The sequence below is a fragment of the Argentina anserina genome, chromosome 2 (assembly GCF_933775445.1).
Source record: "Argentina anserina chromosome 2, drPotAnse1.1, whole genome shotgun sequence".
NCBI lineage: Eukaryota > Viridiplantae > Streptophyta > Magnoliopsida > Rosales > Rosaceae > Argentina > Argentina anserina.
The window spans coordinates 28,522,812-28,541,581 of record NC_065873.1 but is presented as its reverse complement, the minus strand read 5'-3'; the positions used below and the strand labels follow the sequence as shown (position 1 = coordinate 28,541,581).

General features: G+C 40.3%; 5 protein-coding genes and 1 non-coding gene across 8 annotated transcripts; 2 read left to right on the top strand and 4 right to left on the bottom strand.

Moving 5' to 3' along the window:
* The first annotated feature begins 655 nt into the window (after nt 1-655).
* LOC126782102 (probable nucleoredoxin 2) lies at nt 656-4,182 on the top strand. Of its 2 annotated transcripts, XM_050507268.1 has the most exons (4): nt 685-783; nt 820-985; nt 2,664-3,173; nt 3,343-4,182. In XM_050507268.1, the coding sequence occupies exons 2-4, from the start codon at nt 827-829 to the stop codon at nt 3,973-3,975; spliced, it is 1,302 nt and encodes a 433-aa protein (XP_050363225.1). In that variant the 5' UTR covers nt 685-783; nt 820-826; the 3' UTR covers nt 3,976-4,182. The 2 variants fall into 2 exon arrangements, with proteins under 2 accessions (XP_050363224.1, XP_050363225.1); XM_050507267.1 differs by having other exon boundaries at nt 656-985.
* Nucleotides 4,183-4,788: 606 nt separating this feature from the next.
* LOC126782100 (calcium-dependent protein kinase 29) lies at nt 4,789-8,490 on the top strand. The gene is made up of 8 exons (XM_050507265.1): nt 4,789-5,575; nt 6,431-6,574; nt 7,047-7,199; nt 7,288-7,400; nt 7,589-7,756; nt 7,844-7,971; nt 8,041-8,140; nt 8,227-8,490. The coding sequence occupies exons 1-8, from the start codon at nt 4,876-4,878 to the stop codon at nt 8,323-8,325; spliced, it is 1,605 nt and encodes a 534-aa protein (XP_050363222.1). The 5' UTR covers nt 4,789-4,875; the 3' UTR covers nt 8,326-8,490.
* Nucleotides 8,491-8,663: 173 nt separating this feature from the next.
* Nucleotides 8,664-11,112, bottom strand: LOC126782097 (pentatricopeptide repeat-containing protein At1g20230). The gene has a single exon (XM_050507261.1). It carries the CDS (start codon nt 11,110-11,112, stop codon nt 8,845-8,847), a length of 2,268 nt encoding a protein of 755 aa, XP_050363218.1. The 3' UTR covers nt 8,664-8,844.
* Nucleotides 11,113-11,237: 125 nt separating this feature from the next.
* Nucleotides 11,238-11,311, bottom strand: TRNAV-AAC (transfer RNA valine (anticodon AAC)). Its single transcript has one exon. It is a non-coding gene; the product is annotated as a tRNA-Val (tRNA).
* Nucleotides 11,312-11,512: 201 nt separating this feature from the next.
* LOC126782108 (probable prolyl 4-hydroxylase 3) lies at nt 11,513-14,911 on the bottom strand. Of its 2 annotated transcripts, XR_007670736.1 has the most exons (9): nt 14,592-14,911; nt 14,392-14,476; nt 13,676-13,773; nt 13,456-13,553; nt 13,046-13,175; nt 12,747-12,934; nt 12,519-12,618; nt 11,851-11,888; nt 11,513-11,814 (listed from the first exon to the last, which is right to left on the bottom strand). XR_007670736.1 is itself a non-coding variant. In XM_050507273.1 (8 exons), exons 1-7 carry the CDS (start codon nt 14,843-14,845, stop codon nt 12,545-12,547), a joined length of 927 nt encoding a protein of 308 aa, XP_050363230.1. In that variant the 5' UTR covers nt 14,846-14,911; the 3' UTR covers nt 11,514-11,888; nt 12,519-12,544. The 2 variants fall into 2 exon arrangements, 1 of the variants encoding a protein (XP_050363230.1); XM_050507273.1 differs by having other exon boundaries at nt 11,514-11,888.
* Nucleotides 14,912-15,722: 811 nt separating this feature from the next.
* LOC126782120 (uncharacterized) lies at nt 15,723-17,253 on the bottom strand. Its single transcript, XM_050507286.1, has one exon. The coding sequence runs from the start codon at nt 17,232-17,234 to the stop codon at nt 16,761-16,763; it is 474 nt and encodes a 157-aa protein (XP_050363243.1). The 5' UTR covers nt 17,235-17,253; the 3' UTR covers nt 15,723-16,760.
* Nucleotides 17,254-18,770: the final 1,517 nt, after the last annotated feature.

The window sequence follows — 18,770 nt, the reverse complement described above, 5'->3', positions numbered from 1 at the left end:
GCGTACATATCATGCAACCTCTAATTAGAGACAAGTACACTTACATTGTTTTCTCCTTAACAAATCGGATTGTTTTGTGGAGTTGATTTTATAAAGTAAAAAGCTCATGCCCATCTCATTTTCCATGAAAAAGGAAAGGAATAGATGACGAAAGAGGGATTATATTGGAAATGAAAAGGAGCGATGGTTGCCGCGACATGTGTCCCTCAGTTAGTTTGTCTTTCACAAATCAGTGACAACGATCAATTCAAAGAGTTCTTTATGGCAACACGGACCATGCTAGCTAACTTGCATCGGCAACACATATGTTGCCAAGTGCCACAACCTAACGTAGCAATCAATCATGCGTCACGCCAATTCCAATCCAATTATCTTAACATGTGTCACACTGTGTTGGCTCTGATTATTTTCTCACGAGAGTTGATAGAAGCCGTGGTGGTGATTCATTGGTGAAGCTCCGGATTTAGGGTAAGCCGTAGTGGAGCACAGTGGTACTCTTGGCTAGTCCAACTCCATTATATGAGCGATAATAGACGAAAGCTTTGTGTGGGGGTTTTGATGTATGTATGGCACGGCTTAATTCGAAGAATACAGAGGATTGACCAAAAAAATGTACATACACATACCAAAGTAGCGACGTGGGAAAACGAATTAGGTTAATTGTCAGGAATATTATTAATAAGTCTGTGTCTGCAGTCTGGCTATTTTCATTTCAGGCAGAAGCGCCAGTACTCTCTTCGATCTTTTGTCCAACTTTTGAGAGAGAGAGAGAGAGAGAGAGAGAGAGAGAGAGAGAGAGAGAGAGAGAGAGAGAGAGAGGTTGACGATGAAGGAGATGATGAATAACCATGATCAAGCTCTGAGAAACGGAACTGGTGCTGGTGTTGCTGGTGCTGCAGAGGCTGCGAGGGTTTCGACTTCTAGAATATCATCTCTGCTGGCCTCCCCAGATCGTGATTATCTTCTTTCTCCATCTGGAAATCAGGTTGGTTCTCGTACGTTCTTTCTTTTCTAGCTAGCTGCCTTTCTATCTCCCTCTCGATCGTACAGTCGTACGATCTGTCTAGCTGTATTGATAGTAGGATACTGTGGCCTAACTTGGGAGATAGAATCATAGAATTCTGTCTAGCATATGCAAATGAACCCAAGTTAATTATATATGTTTAATTAATTTGGCCGAACATGCACTTGATCGAACTTGTTAGTTAATGCATGAAGTTAATTACGACGCTAACGTACTAGAGCTTAATTAAAAGTTAATTTGCGGTGTGAATCGCTGAAATCATACTTATGAACTGTGAAATATATACTGTTATTACACAACTTAATAAAGAATATATGAGACTCTATCAAAAATAAATAAAAATGAGGAATATATGGGATATACAATTTACTACAATATATACACGTATACATATATGAAATTAATTAGTTATTAGTACGTGTGGAAGCGATTGATCGAGTTGCTAATTTCGGATTTCGTTTAGCTTGCGCGAATAAGTAATACAGGGTTGAAGATCGATCTTGCTTATTTATCTTGATTAATTAGTCTTTGCATAAACTGCTTCAGCTTGCCTGGCTTCCCATTTATAAGTTTAATTTTATATAAAAGAATTGACCGATGGGTATAGGTCTTTGATAGACTTCACCAGGGAAATAATGGCACTGCATGCTGTATCAAAGCAAAAGTTTCTACTTTCTAGCTGGTCGTCTACTCGATCGTATGAGATAATATGTTGACACATGTTTATTTACATTGATTAGGGTTCATACTATAAATCTGGATCCATGTATAGCTCGCTAAATCGTTGTCGCAAGAAGGAACTATTGATATTTTAAAGTTAAAGATAGAATTAAGAACCCAAACTAAATCTTATATCGACCGCCATTCCACCATATATTTCATCACTAACCTCAAGTCCTCAAGCCCTCAACTCACTCGCCGAAATTAGGTGCACATTTTGTATAAAATCATACCGTTTTACCTATTAATTAAAGCCATCTCCACCTGCCTCCGAATCTAGGCTTCTAACCAATAAAATCTTTATCTAATTCATATATCCCACTTAATTAAAGAAAAGTAGTAATTACCAAACCATGCATGTTACATTTCGGTGATAAGTCACAATCAACATTTTTTTCTCCCTGTTAAGCAAAACACAACATGATCTTCGTAATATTGTTAGTAGTGAAGAGATTTTACATGACAAAATAGGGACAATTTTAATATATATTGATGCATTTTATATATATTCCACATTCGACGGTGGATATTGTTTTGTGAATAGGGTCAGAAAAATAATATCCGTGGTAGATGAATAACATGTCTCGGATGTATAGTAGATTAACCACAAAATTGATGTCTTTCTCACCACAGCGACCACACTATCGTTTACCGTTTGACACGTGGCCAAAGCTGGCACCAATACATATCTACCTTGAAAATAAAGATGGTAGAACATCACTTTCGTACATTCTAGGTTCTGTCCTCTGGCCCAAAATGGTCCATTGCATTATCAGAATTATCGAAGCAGCCCAAGATCCATCAATTTCCTAGTTCATATTGGAAACATGTTGGGGCAATAGACCTTGTGTCAAGGAAACTAGCTGAACGAAAATGTCCAAACAATTTTAACCACCAATTTGGTGCATTATTGTGACAGGTGAAAGTTTCTGATCTTGATGGGAAGATAATAGGGCTCTACTTCTCGGCCAATTGGTACCCTCCATGCTGGAACTTCAACCAACTCTTAGTCGGCATCTATAATCAGCTCAAGAACAATACCACTACTGGTTCTAGGTTTGAAATCGTGTACATATCATCTGATGAAGACTCTGATGCCTTTAACGGCTACCACGGTTGCATGCCGTGGCCAGCAATTCCTTTTTCCGATTTGGAGATCAAGAAAGCTCTGAATCGAAAATTTGAGATAGAGGGAATTCCGAGCCTGGTTATTCTGCAACCTAGTGATTGCAAGGATGGTGATGAGGCTACGTTGCGTGATGGAGTTGAGATCATTTATCGCTATGGTGTCCAAGCCTTTCCTTTTACTAAACAGAGGCTGGAACAGTTGGAGAAAGAAGAGAAAGAGAAACATGAGAACCAGACCTTGACCAATCTGCTAACAAACCACAACAGACACTATCTTCTGGGCCATCAGACGCCAAATCAGGTAGTTTATCGAATAGCAATAATTCATCTCTCACCAGATACACGGGGAGAATCGTTCATTGATGTATACCTACCAGGATAACTAGGTAAGTAATTATATATAACTAAGTATAAACTATATATGTTTTTTTAGTTCTGATCGTTTGGGAATTTACCACATGGTGAAACAGGTCCCTGTGGCTTCATTGATAGGCAAGACAATTGGACTCTACTTTTCAGCTCAGTGGTGCATTCCATGTGTTAATTTCACCCCTCGGCTTGTCTCAATCTACAAGAAGATTAAAGAGCAAATGCAAGTAGGTGATCGGCAACAAGATGGAGAGGACTTCGAGATAGTGTTTGTTTCAAGTGATCGCGATAGAACATCCTTCGAAGCATACTTCAGCACCATGCAATGGCTAGCATTACCCTTTGATGATCCCAACATCAAAGAGCTCGTTAAGCATTTCGATGTCAAAGGTATTCCTTGTTTGGTAATTTTAGGGCCGGATGGTAAAACTGTCACCAAGCACGGTAGAAATCTGATCAACTTGTACAAGGAAAATGCTTATCCCTTCACTGCTGCAAAGTTGGAATCGTTGGAGAAGAAAATGGATGAAGAGGCCAAGGCTCTGCCGCGGTCGGTGTACCATGTAGGACATAGGCATGAGCTGAATTTGGTGTCGGAAGGCAACGGCGGAGGACCCTTTATATGTTGCGACTGTGATGAACAAGGATGCGGTTGGGCTTATCAGTGTCTTGAATGCGGATATGAGGTGCACCCCAAGTGTGTCACTGCTACTACTGGTGCAGTCAGTGCATGATTCATCTATTGGTTTGGGCGCTAATCAATTTGCTAATTATACTAAAGTGATGGTTGCTCTGCTATGAAAGCCTATTATAGTTCTGGTCTGTTGTTTAATTTGGTTTTAGGAATGACTGTTCCCTGGGATTGGATCATTAATTTTTAAAAGTGTGATGTGATTCTTATTCTAAAATTCTCAAGTAATTGACACTACATTGTTCGATGACTTCGATCAACATCTACTGTAGTTTTTTTTGACATCTCTCTAAAAAAAAACATCTACTGTAGTTTTGGTCTAAAGTTGCAGCTCCCCGATTTTCCCCTCGTTTATTTCGTACGTGTCCTGGGCTCCTGGCAAGTATCCAAGTGATGGGCTACCCTATGTAATAAAAGCAAAACAAAAGCCAAAAAATTATTCTGTATATGTATTGAGTACGAGTTAATTAACAAGTTAGTTAGTTTAAATTCTGTAATAACCATGTTTCGTTTATTAGCCGATTGGGCCTGAGAGCCAGTTTTCATTTCGAAGTCCAAAACTAAGCCCAAGTAAGCCCAAAAAATAAAAAACGGACACGTGACTAAAGCAAGCGGCCGCAAGAGGAAAACCGGCGCCTATTTCTCAGCTGTTGGTGGTGAAAAGCGTCTCACACCTTGCCCAATATAAGAGTTTAAGGAAGCAAACCAAGAATGATGCTCATCACCATCAAAGAAGAAAAGCAAAGCACAAATTGAGCTTTAACTGTTGAAGCTGAAGAAGACGCTAACCCATTTCTCCTCCTCTACACACTTGTAATATACTCTCTCTCTCTCTCTCTCTCTCTCTAAACTCATTTATACCCATTTCATTTCCACTCTTTCCAACCCTGAAACTGAAACTGAAACTCTTGTTCCTTCTATCTCTGTCTGTGATCATTCTGAGATGGGACTCTGTTTCACAAAATCCCACACCCATGACATCCCCATCTCTTCCGCATCAGATTCACCACCCCACCACTTCCAACCAACACAACCCAACAAGAAACCCGACCCGTATACCCAGCCAGCTCCTCCCAAGCCCACTCCCTACTCCGGCGGCTCTTTCGGCAATAAGAGGCCCTCGTCCACCCAAATCGGACCAATTCTAGGGAAGCCCTACACCGACGTAAATTCCGTTTATACCCTCGAGAAGGAGCTGGGGCGGGGCCAGTTCGGCGTGACGCGTCTCTGCACCGAGAAATCCACCGGCCGGAAATACGCGTGCAAGTCCATATCGTGCAGAAAACTCGTGACGAATAAAGACATTGAGGAGTTGAGGAGGGAGGTTCTGATTCTCGAGCACTTGACGGGCCAGCCCAACATTGTCGAATTCAAAGGTGCCTTTGAGGACCGCCAGAATCTGCATTTGATCATGGAGCTCTGCACTGGCGGCGAGCTTTTTGATCGGATTATTGCCAAAGGTAGCTACTCCGAGCGTGAGGCGGCCAAGATATTCCGGCAGATTGTGAATGTGGTTCACGTGTGTCACTTTATGGGAGTTATGCATAGGGATTTGAAGCCTGAGAATTTCTTGCTGGTAAGTAAGGATGAGGATGCACCGATCAAGGCCATTGATTTTGGACTCTCTGTCTTCATCGAACAAGGTTAGTAGTCCATGGTTCAATTTATTATTATTTCTAGTCGAATTAATTTGGTTGATCTTGATGTGTTTAGTAACTTTAGTTATGTGATGCTTACTCTACACTTTAGTTTCGGCAATGTTGAAGTTCAGATATTGTTCATGGTTACAATTTACGCAGAATCCCTGTTTCCTCCATATTAAATCATTTAAATGCTATGAACTCAATTTTAACTGTACTCTGTATTTTGAGGTTAGAAAATGAAATCATCATTGTTGCAAAGACTTGTGCCACTGTGTTTGTGGGTCAAGAAGACTGAGTCTATGTTATAGGGATGGGGTAATCATAGGTCAACCAAGTCAACATTGTGATCTAATATTTTTTGGTTGATAGAAGAGGTAGAGGACAAGGTGTCAACCCAGAGCACACATGATTCACAAATGAGGACACTTTCTAGCGTGTCCATTTAAGCACATCACCGTCAAACTAGCAAAGTGTGGACGTTTATTTCACTCCAGAATAAGCAAAAACTTCTCGGTGACTTAATGCAAGACTTGACATTACAAAATAATAATAATAATAATAATAATAATAATAATAATAATAATAATTTTCTAGAGCTGCAATGGTTATTAGAATTTAGAATACTGCAATTTTGAATCACTTATAATTTAGAATACTGCAATAATACACAGAAGAGAGAATCACCTGTTTCACTGTATGCCGTATTTCACAGTAAGCAGTATTACGCTACTACTAATTTAACTGTTTTTAGAAGAACAAAGTGCACTCTTGTATATGCAAGTGATATAATGCTTGTGGAATTCAGAGTCATGTATGTGATATATACTGAGGATTGGCCTGTTAACAACTCTCCAGGAAAAGTTTACACGGACATTCTTGGGAGTGCCTACTATGTGGCGCCAGAAGTGCTGCGGCGGAATTATGGGAAGGAGGTAGATGTTTGGAGTGCTGGAATCATGTTGTATATTCTTCTCAGTGGAGTACCTCCATTTTGGGCTGGTGCGCATTTGAATTCACTAAATTACTTTTAGTTTTGTTTTAGTTGGTTTTGCTTCAGAGCAGACCAGCTGAAAATTCAGAAGTAACTTTTAAGAATCATATAGGCACTTTGAACATTGTATTAGTACATACCTTTACTTTTGATAGGATCTATGGTTGAAAAAAGATTAACGGAGTATAAATGTGTTTGAACTGGATGCTTGTTTGTTATGCATGCCAGATAATAGGACTCACATAAGAAACATCTCATAACAGGTCTTTATTAAAGGAGCTCAAGTAAATTACTTTATTCACGTTTTGAGTAGTTCAGCTTTAAAATACGCATCGGTATTCTGGTGGATATTGAGCGGTCTGGCTTTGAATATACCGAGAGAACTGTTCATGCTCGTAATACATGTCTTTACCCTGATGCTCTTTGTTTGACTGTTTTCATTTTTGTGCATTTGATCCTTCTGTTCAAACTCTATTGCAGAGACCGAGAAAGGGATATTTGACGCAATTGAAGAAGGAAAACTTGACTTGCAAAGTGCGCCATGGCCGTCTATATCTGATGCAGCAAAGGATCTCATCAGGAAAATGTTAACAAGGGACGCTAAGAAAAGGATTACAGCGGCTGAAGTTCTTGGTAAGCACATTAATCTTTGTCGAACTGTACCAAAAAAGTTTAGGAAATAGTGTCCATTAATGTCAGTTGGATTGTGCCTTTTAACCAGAACATCCATGGATGAAGAAAGATGAAGCCTCTGACAAACCTATTGATAGTGCCGTACTGATTAGGATGAAACAGTTCAGAGCAATGAACAAGTTGAAGAAACTTGCCCTAAAGGTATTTTTTTTTGCACCTCCGTTTTCAATCTTTGAGAGGACATCGTAAAGATGGTAGATTGTTAGTAGTGAACAAAGGCATTCGATAACCAATTTTTGATTAATTGTTAGCTCTCTATGCATGTGTTCTTAGTGTTTCGTTTTTCATTTCCAATGTCTAAGTACTACTGATATTTGGATTGCCTGTAGGTCATAGCAGAAACGCTTTCTGACGAAGAAATTCATGGCCTGAAACAAATGTTCAACAACATTGACACAGATGGCAGTGGCAATATTACATTTGAAGAACTAAGAACTGGATTGTCCAGACTGGGATCGAAGCTTACAGAAACAGAAATAAAGCAGCTGATGGATGCTGTGAGTACTATAAAAACTGATGAAGACTAGTTTAGCCATCACTTTTCTGAAAATTATTAACTTGTGGCTTTCTTATTTTTCTAATAGGCTGACATAGACAATAATGGGACTATTGATTACACTGAATTCATTACTGCAACCATGCATCGACACAAACTGGAGAAGGAAGAAAACTTACACAGGGCTTTCCAGTACTTTGACAAGGATCAGAGCGGGTTTGTTTGCTGTTCTCTATAACTTGAATATTCTTGTTGAATCCTTATTGACTGCTGTAAGCTGAGCAGGTTTATCACAAGAGATGAGCTAAGACAAGCAATGACTGAATACGGGATGGGAGATGAGGCTACTATCGATGAAATCCTCGATGATGTGGATACCGATAACGTAATCTTCTTATTTTCTTCCTCTAGTTCACGACACTGTCTTGGTACGACTGCATTCTGACTGAAAATCATGATTGCATATTGTAGGATGGGAGAATCAATTATGACGAGTTTGTAGCCATGATGACACGGGGAGTTGCAGATACCGCTGATAAACCAGAGAGGGTGATTGTTCTACCTGATTAATCCATGAGAACAATCAATATCCCTGAAATCCAAGCCTCTGTTTTCTACTTGATCGATGTTTCTAGCAGCATTACCTCTTGTTGTCTGTAACTTCTATGTGAATAAGATTTCAATCTCCTTTTGTTATAAAAATAATGCAGAAGCAAACAATGATGGGACAAAAATTTGTATGCAATGTGGTAACTTTTGTAAAGACTAAAGACTATACTTGATCCGAACCCAATCGAACAGGAGTCATCAATATTTTCACTCACCAATTTCCACAGACGCAATGGTGCTGGTGCATATCTTGATCAAGGTTGAAGTTTTATTCTAAGTAACAGACTAGAGCCGCTGGAGTGTAGCACTGGACCGCTTGAATGTAGGCTATGTGGCTCTGGAGTTTGCCTTTCCTCTTCTTCGGATAAAAGCTTATATGATTATCAACACCAGTGGAGCTTTTATCTCGAGTCGCTAGTCAGAACTCAGAACCTTAATTGTTGAAGGAACACTTGTCTTCTTGGAGAAAAAGCTCTGATTTCACCAGTAATCCCCACAAGAACAAACTCCATCTTTAAAATGATGAAAGCGATTGGTGTCTCTGACTGAAATCTCTCTCCCTTCCAAGCTGGATATGCATTTGATAACAGAATGACAATCACCACAGATCCTGAGGTTCTTAATTACCCTAAGGGAAGTTCCTGAAGGAGTGTTCAGAAGCCCCAACACTACTGCCAGTTTCTCACTGTGTCCACACAAAATCTGCTCCTTTTCTTGTTCCTCCACATCTTGCAATACAAAGTTAGTACTGGGGAAGTATCCGGATTTCTTCATCTCCGAGCTCAATGCGTGCAACTTTTCCATAATTTGGATGATTTGAGGATGTGACTTGTCTCCTGCAAGAAGCATGTGAACTTTGTTCTTGAATTCGATCCAACTGCAGCCAGGGTTCTTCCGCAAACCCAGACTCTTCATCGTATCTCTCACTCTATCTACTTCAGCCCACAAGCCTTTCGAAGCATATATATTGGACAAAAGAATGTAGTTCCCAGGATTTCCCGGTTCTAAATTGAAGAGCTTCTTTGCAGTAGACTCCCCTAAAGTCACATTGTTGTGAACTCTACAAGAACTTAGCAAAGCTCCCCAAACACAAGCATCTGGCTCAAATGGCATTTTCTTGATCATTGAATAAGCCTCATCAAGTTTTCCAGCACGACCGAGTAGTGTGACCATGCAAGCATAATGTTCTATTCGAGCTTCTATACCGTGTTCTTTTGACATGCTGTTAAAATAATGCCACCCTTCTTCTGTTAGACCGTTCTGGCTACATGCAGACAGTACACAGGTGAAGCTGATAATATCGGGCTTCTGTCCACTCCTCTGCATCATATGAAAGATCTCCATAGTTTCCCTGGCATTTCCATGCATTGCATATCCACTCATAACTGCGTTCCAGCAAACCAAATTCCTAGTGGGCATTTTATCAAAACAAAGTCTCGACAATTGCATTTTCCCGCAGTTTGCATACATATCAATCAATGCACTCCCCACATACACATCACTAAGCATCCCCCTCCGGAGAGCAAAACAATGGGCTGCCTTCCCATGCATCAAGGCTGCAATATTGCCACATGCTGGAAGCAAGCAAGAGATGGTCATAGAGTTTGGCTCCACACCCTCAAACTGCATCTCTCTAAAAAGCTCCAAAGCCTCCATATCCTTCCCATTTTGGGAACAACTAGCAATTATGGAAGTCCAAGACACAATATTGAGTTCCAACCCTTGGCCCTTAAATTTCCTGAACACCTCCAACGCATTGTCAACAAGACCATTTCGAGCAAGCCCTGTAACTAAAGCATTGCAAGCACCAACATCTAGTTCATCCATTTCACCAACAACTCTTGACATCTCTAATGTGCAAGCACACTTCCCATACATATCGACAAGCGCACTAACAACACACTTGTCCGATATCAGTCCCCGCTTGATCACGTATCCATGAATCTGAACCCCAACGTCTAAACCCTCCAAGTCGCCTACGGCAGGAAGAACACTAGCTACACTTGATCCATCGGGTTCAAATCCTTGCGAGTGCATTCTCTGAAACACCCCAACAGTGCTAGCATACAACTTGCTATGACTAAACCCGGCAATCATCCCGTTCCACAGCACCACATTCGGCTCGAAACCCAACCCCCTCATGTCATCCAAAAGCTCCATCGCATCATCAACGCACCCGCGGCGAGAATACCCCGAAATCAAAGCACTGTAAATAACCACATCCCTCTCAGGCACTCTATCAAACACCTTGCGTGCATCCCTCATCCGGTCACATTTAACGTACATGTGAACCAGAGAGGATTGCACGAACGAGTCGAAAGCGAAACCCGAGGAAAACGAAATGGCGTGGACCTGTTCGGCGCACCGCGAAGATCGCAGTCCGGCGCAGGCCTTGACGACACTGGGGAAGAGGAAGCTATCCGGGGCGATGCCCCGGGATAACATTTGGGAGAACAAGGCAAGCGCATTGCCGAAGCTATTGAGTTTGGCGAAAGCGTGAATGAGAGTGGAGAAGGAGAAGAGGTTGGGGTGTGGAATTGAAGCCAAGACGAGTTTGGCGTCGAGGAAACAGAGGCTGTTGGCGTAGAGGGAGAGGAGCTTGGTGGTGAGATTGGTGTGGTTGGAGAGACCTGTCTTGAGGAGATGGGCGTGGGCTTGTTGGGCCTGTGATAAGGACGATGCGGGGTTTAACAAGTTGAGGAGCTTCTGGTGGAAATGGCCTGAGAGATTCAGGACTTGCCTGCTCATGGTTTCGCTGCAGAGAATTCCCTCCAAAAATGTGGGATTTTAAATGGGAGACGATGGCTTTAGAAGAAAAACGGCATGTCGTTTAAGTGGTGACTCGGCAGAAAAAGCAGAAAAAAAATATGATATGGCTTCGCCCGGGTTCGAACCGGAGACCTTCAGTGTGTTAGACTGACGTGATAACCAACTACACCACGAAACCTCGATGCTACTGTTCGAGACATATACTAAAAGACAGCCAGAATCAGTCGGAATAATCACCTCAAGTATTTTTGAATTTACAACTTGAAGATTTGGATTATCTTAGATGATGATGAATTGATGATACATTCACTTTTGAAGGTAAAAGCCCACAGGCAAACTGTCCATCAATGCTCGTAAAATATATTTGAAATGGGATGTCATATATTTCATTTACAAATCCAAATCCAACCACCATTAAATTCAGCCAATTTGGTGATTGAAGCTTGTGCCTGATAAAAATCAAAAGGTGCATTAATTTTACCGACGTTTAGATGGTTAGTGCTGAGGCTCTATGCTCCAAAGGTACACATTGCTGCTCTGGATTTACCTTTCAATTTCACAAGCAATGTACAAAAGAAAAGTAATAAAAACTTTAAATAGTAAAATAACTTGTAATTGACTTTCCCAGCAAATAGAGAGAATGTCAGCGCAGCTCCTATGTGGGTTGTAGTAAGACCTAAAGGATATGGCGAATACTTTCATTTGTCAGTGTTTAAATCTTCTAACTGCATAATATGAACCTCTCTCTTAATGTCCTGCCAAATGAAATAATTAAAGAAAATTAGCAGCTCTGTATGCTAAGTTATCTCAATAGAGTGAGACATTCATAGAATCCAGCTATACTGTACAAGGTAAATAAATATGTAGAAAACGAAATGGGGGAAGATAATGTATTTGACAATTTACAATAACAAAACCAAGGTTAGAAGCCGAGGAAGTGTATTTTTACATATACTGAAGAGAAATCTCAGGACGCGCTAAAGATATGGGAGGATTGGAATTAAGGCTCTGTATATCATGATTTAATTACTTGATAAGGATATTGTACGTTTAGATGCTTCTCAGACATATTGAGCATTGGCAAAAGAAAAACATTGAAGAGCTGCTTTTAATGTAAGAATATGGTCGAATATAACAAGATTGTAAGAGTAGAGCTATATGATGAGTCAAACACCAACACTGCACAAGTGACAAGTCATGCACACATCACTATTTCTTATGATTGCGCAAAAAGTCATTCAGAAGCCAATTCCATCTGGTGACATCCCTCTCGCAAGGTTTCCAAAACCATGTTATATTGGAATGAGTTGAACCACCCAGAAACATAGAAACTAAAATAAATCAAACAAAGGATTCATTATCTATTTGAGTTCTAGAAAAAGTACCCTTTGGTATGTGGAAAAATAATGCCTTAGACTTTGTACTCTTCAAGATGCATCCACTTAGTAGACGACCATTTGTTACCGCTCATCACAGGGCATCCACCTACACAAACCATGACAGGGACTTAAAATTAGAAGTCTGAGAACTAAGGTAGACATGAAAAATCAGTTTAACAAAGCTCACACCAGGATAATACTTTTAGGCAATTCAGAAAATGCTTAGCAACTAACCATGCAAACTTGATGGGTCTAGACTAGCATCGGGCCTCATGCTCCAAAATAGTAATGCATCCCCCATTTTAGGTTTCACTGCAAGTCCCTTTTTACCACATTCAGATAACTCATTCCACCACGGCACAGCGCTGATATTCCCTTTGGCAGCAGGAAACACAGTTTCACCGCCTTCTTCAACGTCTGACCTGAATCAATGGTAAAAATGAGATAGAATACACTGGACTCATAGGAAGGGAAACCACATATGAACACGGAGACAGGATACACAGGTCTTCTAGGAAGAGAAACCATCTTACAGATACATCAGAAGAGTGGCAACCCGTTGGCCTCCATTCTTGGTGTTGAACTCATCAAGAAAGTAATCAAAATGTGCATCATATTTCTGTCCAACTTCATAGTGGAGAATTTGAAGTCCTTCTCCATGCTCTGGAAGTTGCATTTTGAAGTAAGACTCAGCAGAAAGGCCATCAAATGAATAGATACACACAAAAAGAAAAGAGGGGGCCATCTGGGCTAAAATCAGATGGAGAATGACTGCAGCTTTCAACGTATATGTCTTCAAATGTTATCTATTTTTCAGATCAGCATTTGATCAAAGCCATCAAGTACCTTTTTCTTTTGAGTTGATCGCTTCTCCACATTTTTTTTTTTGATGACCTCAGGTGACAGGTGATTTTAAAATACATCTACTCTAGTAGTTACATACCTACAGGAATAAAAGTGAAGTCTGCTATTCTCTTTTCAATATCCCTGATTACTTTATCGCGGCCTCTCCTAAGAAACATGCCGGAGCTTGTTCGGACCCTGCAAAGAATATATATATCCTTTTAAAAACCAAAAGAAACACTATTCTGTTTATTAGATAAAAGCTGAATCTAGTGGTCTATGATTTGACTCATTTAAAATAGAACGCTTAGCAATCATACCTACTATCTTTGCTCTTCCCAGTCTTGCTATCAACAACCGTTGACTTTGCCATATGAGGTGTAGCAAGCTTGATCAAGTAGTCACATTCTTCCTTGGACTGATTAATAGGACAGCAAAAATAAACATTATAGGACAAAGAGAAATAGTCAAACACTTAACTGAATCCCATTTCAGAATTCAAAACTTTTACGGACCATCATAGCAATGAATTTGACAGAGTAAACAAACTTAAAACTAAAACCTCGCGACTGTCAGAGCCAGTTATAGAGGCGGTACAGACAAAATTTGATATAGGAACTGTTTTACGACTAAACAAGCTGAAGTCCTAACCACTCTCTTCACTCAGTAACACTAATCAACAGAATTGTCAGAGTATAAATTGTGATAAGCTCGCATTTCGTCCATTTCAGTTTACATATAGGTATTCAAATTATCTACAAATTGTCTAATTACGTAGTCCTAATGTATTAATCACCAGCCTCCTAATAATATAATATAGACATGCTGAATTATGCATACAGAAATTCGGAGCTCTCACAACATAAAACGCATCATCACCTCTTTTCTACAATATAATGACATTGGATATGTTTTATTGACCTACAACCTGTCGATTTCTATGCGGAAAGCATATACTAATTCATGTAATACAAACATTATTAACAAAATCAATATTAAAAACAACAATATACAACAAAAAATGAAAGAAACTAACCAAGAAATTGTGATATATGAAAGCTCTGGGCTCCCAAGAGATCACTTCAGTCCACTGATTCTCTCTCTTCCCCAATCCTTCGCTTCTGAACACCACAATCAAATGCACACATTTCATTCAATACAAAAATCAAATCAAATCAGCTCAAATTCTCAAGCAGATCAAACTCATCTAAGCCGTTAGATTCGAAATGCGCGCACCTCTCAACGATCCTGCGGCGGAAGGAGCTGAGGTCGTTGGGCTGAGAGTCGTCGGTGCTCTCCGGAAGCGAAACGATTCCGAAGGCCATGAGCATCAGAAGCACCACCGTGAGCATGAACAGCATCGACAAGACGAGCGTGAAGGTCGACCATTTCGAGCTCCGTAACCGGCCGTACTTCCCCTTCGCCATTGTTGAGCTGCGATCTCCGTACCTTAGAGCGCCTCTGATCGGAAACCAAAACCTAATCGGCATTTGAAGACGGAACGAGTCCTTCACTGAAATGTAAATCCTAGCTTCTCAGAGATTCGGGGATTTCAGAATCTGAAGGCTAAAGAGCAATGAGCGTTGTTTTGAAACGTGTCTGTTATTTATAAGTCGCCGGGATTTGTTTTAATTGTTTGACTAAACTGTCCTGAGACCTTCTCCAAATGACGTAATTGGTTGTATTGACAGGGAATATGGTGCTGGGTAATTTAGGTAATTCACGGACGGTGGTTTTCTTTTGCGGGTTTAAGAGTGTTGTGTGCTGCTGCACACTGGTTTAGACTTTAGACTCTGACAATCCTAATGTTCAAAGTCGTCTTCTTCCCCCCCTTTTCTACTTACCAAGTTACCAATTTGATTTATATTTAACATTTTGGATATTAATTTTCCTTTCAGGTTGAGATTATGTTATAATTACTTTCCTTTCTGATTATTTACAACAACAAAAAAACCCCCATCCTGATTAGTTCATAACAAAAAGAAAGAAAGTTGGCTTCCCTTTTTGCATCTTATTTTCTGGCTGAGATTTAGATATGAACTCTTACGTAAATTTAGAGTGGGAAGAAAGTGACATTTACTACAGTCTGCAAATGATGAATGGTTAAATTCAACAGCCTGAATACAAACTACATTTATGATGCGGGATAACATGCCAACAGCCTGAATACAAATGCAATGAACTGAAGCATAAGATCAATAGGATGCAGCATTGGAACAGAAAGAGGGTCTATAATGAAGCATTTGCACTGCATCTTCAATACAAAGATGGTAAAGCTATTGGGAATAAAGTTAACACTGATGCTTTCTAAACCTCTACTGAAAGCAAAGAATGAACTGGCGGTGGTGGCGTTGTGGCAAACTTATCTGACTTCTGCTGCTCAATTGAGAATATTTCTGATTCAGAATCCCTTCTTCTTTCTCCTAGTTTTCATATCCAACTAACAAAAAGAAAAACACAGCTGCTGCTAAATGTAGAAAAAATATGTTTCTGACTACCTTCTTCTTTCTCTTAATTTTCATATTCAACTAACAGAAAGAAAAACACAGCAAAATAGCAGATCAGAAAGGAGAATTCAACTGGGTAAGGATCTCTGGCTCCAGGAGTCCAGGGAAAGACATTCTTTAGGGAACGGCCCCAAGCCAAGTGGCATCGTGATTTAGCTGTTGTCGAAAGGGAAGATAGTTCTTTGATCCGAAGCAGTTCTTGCTCAAGTTGAACCAGCTGTGAAATAAACGATTGTTCATGTTCACGAGTCAGCTCTTCTCGCTTTGCTCTTGATGCGGCATAACAGGTCTTAGCGAGATATTAGCGGTGTCTTGAAGAGGAATATAGATAAGGGAGCTGGAGGCAAAGAAACACTACAGGAGAGCAGCAGAAAGCACACCCTTTCCTTGGTCTCTCACTCACCACTATTCCACTAGCTGCATTAGTTCATCCTATCATATCTCCCCTGAAATCCCTTCCGAATATACCTCTTGGAATATGCATCCTTAAAGTCAGTAATGGTGAGCAGAAACTAATGGTGATCATATCATTTCTGGTGTCCTCAACAAAGCTTGTCTATGGACTATGGAGTCCTCTTAAAATCACTCACAGCACTCAGCTTCAAGAATTGCCTATATTTCCTTAGCTCTAAGAGTCCTGATCTAGCAGTAAATGTTCATTTAAGTTCAAATAGGCTGCAATTCAATCTGGCTTCCCCAGTCACCATGTGAGTACTTAATTTAGTGGAGACATTAGTCACAATACCAAGCCATGATAGTCTTGCAAAGTAATCTTTGAATTCCGATATAGGTGACCTTCTGCTTACAAAGCTAAATCATAACTTAGCAAATGCATATTCCCCAACAATCAGCAAAGAACTACATTTCATAGAGAAATAAAAGAAAATGCACAAACCGTCTAAGGTTGATTTCCACCGCCGCCTCGCTCCTTCTGGATTTGCTGCTGCTGCTTCTCCACAAGCTTATCCAACGCCGACTGCACAGCATCGTGCCCTCCGATCAGCAATCTGGTCACGACTTCCGGATCAGTTTCGAACCGGGCCTCCTCGAACTCCCTCCTCGCGTTTTCTCTCAGCACATCTCGCCAAACCACGCCCCGTGAGTCCGTCCACATGAAGAACCTCGTCGCCCTCAGAATGTCTCGGTAAAGACACAGCGCCTCGCGGCGCGTGGTCGTCAGTCGCCGCCGATTCAGCAGCTCCTCCTCTTCGTCGTCCAGGTGTTTCTCTTTCTTCACCACGTGTCTGTCTATGAGCTCCTCCACCGTGTCTGGGCCTTCGTGCAGTAGCCGCCGGGTGTTGAAACCAAAAACGACGTCGTAGCGGCGGAGGAGGTTCAGAGGAACTCTCCATTTCTGTAGATTCGTGGTCATCTCTGTGCGCACGGTTTGGTTTTCGGTGACCGCGGAGACTAATGGCCTATGTTGGGCCTTTGTTGTAACTGGGGATGTAAGTAGGCCATGTTTGTTGGGCTTTTGTTGTCCACCAGAAGGGCTTTTTTTCACCCACCTACGAGATCGAGACTTTCTACACAAACAAAAATGGAAAAAACTTGCGTACAAAGTATAAACTAGTATGTACGCGTGCGTCTAAATTCTTATTTATTTGCACATTTTAGGATTATAAATACATGATTTTAATCGTTCAAAAGTTTAGTTTATTACTAAAGATCAACATAAAAAAAATCGTCTTCATAGTTGATTGCATCAAACAAATTGACGGTTGATCATGAGACTACTAACTTTCACCATAACCGTTAATTTGTTTGATGCAATCGACAAAGCAAACGATTTTTGTTTATGTTGATCTTTTACATAAATGATCTTTAGTAATAAAATAAATTTTTGAACGGTTGAAATCATGTATTTATATTCTTAAATTGTGCAAATAAATGAGAATTTAGACGCACACATACATACTAGTTTCTACGCAAGTTTTTTCTAACAAAAATTATGTAATAAAGTAGCTTATTACCCGCGATTTGGTGTCAATGAAATTTTTTTGAATTCCCCAAAGCATCCATATTCCATAGTAATGCTTAATTCTATACAGGAGGGAGAAGTATAAGTATTCATGAGAAAAGTGAATCATAGAGAAATTATTTTGGAATATGGGATACCAAATCCAATAGCAGCAGGAAAAATTCCCAATCCAGGATGGAAACTGAAATCTTGGACCAATCTGATTAGTAACCACCCATGCAGCCATGCTTATAAAAAATGCATTCAATTAACTAATGTTGTGTATCCTTGTTCACTCGATCGAGAGAGAAAATATAGGGACATTGAGAGAGATGACCGAAGGGGTTCTATTTTTGACAAATAGTATTGGAAAAATGCGACGCTGCCTAATATCATTTACCAAATTCCGTTACTACTCCATCTTCAAGTAGTTTCTTGATCACAAGAGAGAGCAAAAGTGCAGCAGTCAGAGCAGTGATTATGGATTGATGCAAGAACTTCCTGATGAAATCTTGGGGAAAATTGTACAGAATCTGATGTTATGTGACCGGATACGCTTGAGCCTTGTCTGCAAGTCTTGGACATCACTCACATCAGCTATTATGAATAGTACTCCATTAAATGAGTTCCCCTGGTTAGTTCTTCCTCAATCCCCGGATTGCAAGAATGACAAAACCCTAAGCTTTTGCAGCCTCTCCAATGGCAAAGTTGTCGATTTAAAGCTACCTGAGCCTGTTCAAGGAGGATGGTTTTGTGGGTCTTCCAAAGGTTTAATGATCAAGGAACAAGGATTAAACTCTCAGATGTTACTATTCAATCCAGTTTCACGAGCCTTGCACCAACTTCCATCCTTGGCAACTATTCCATGTTTTAAAAAGTATGTCAAAAAGAAAGATTGGAAGCTTTACGGCGTCAACTTTTTCTTTAATCAAGTTTTGCTATCAACCT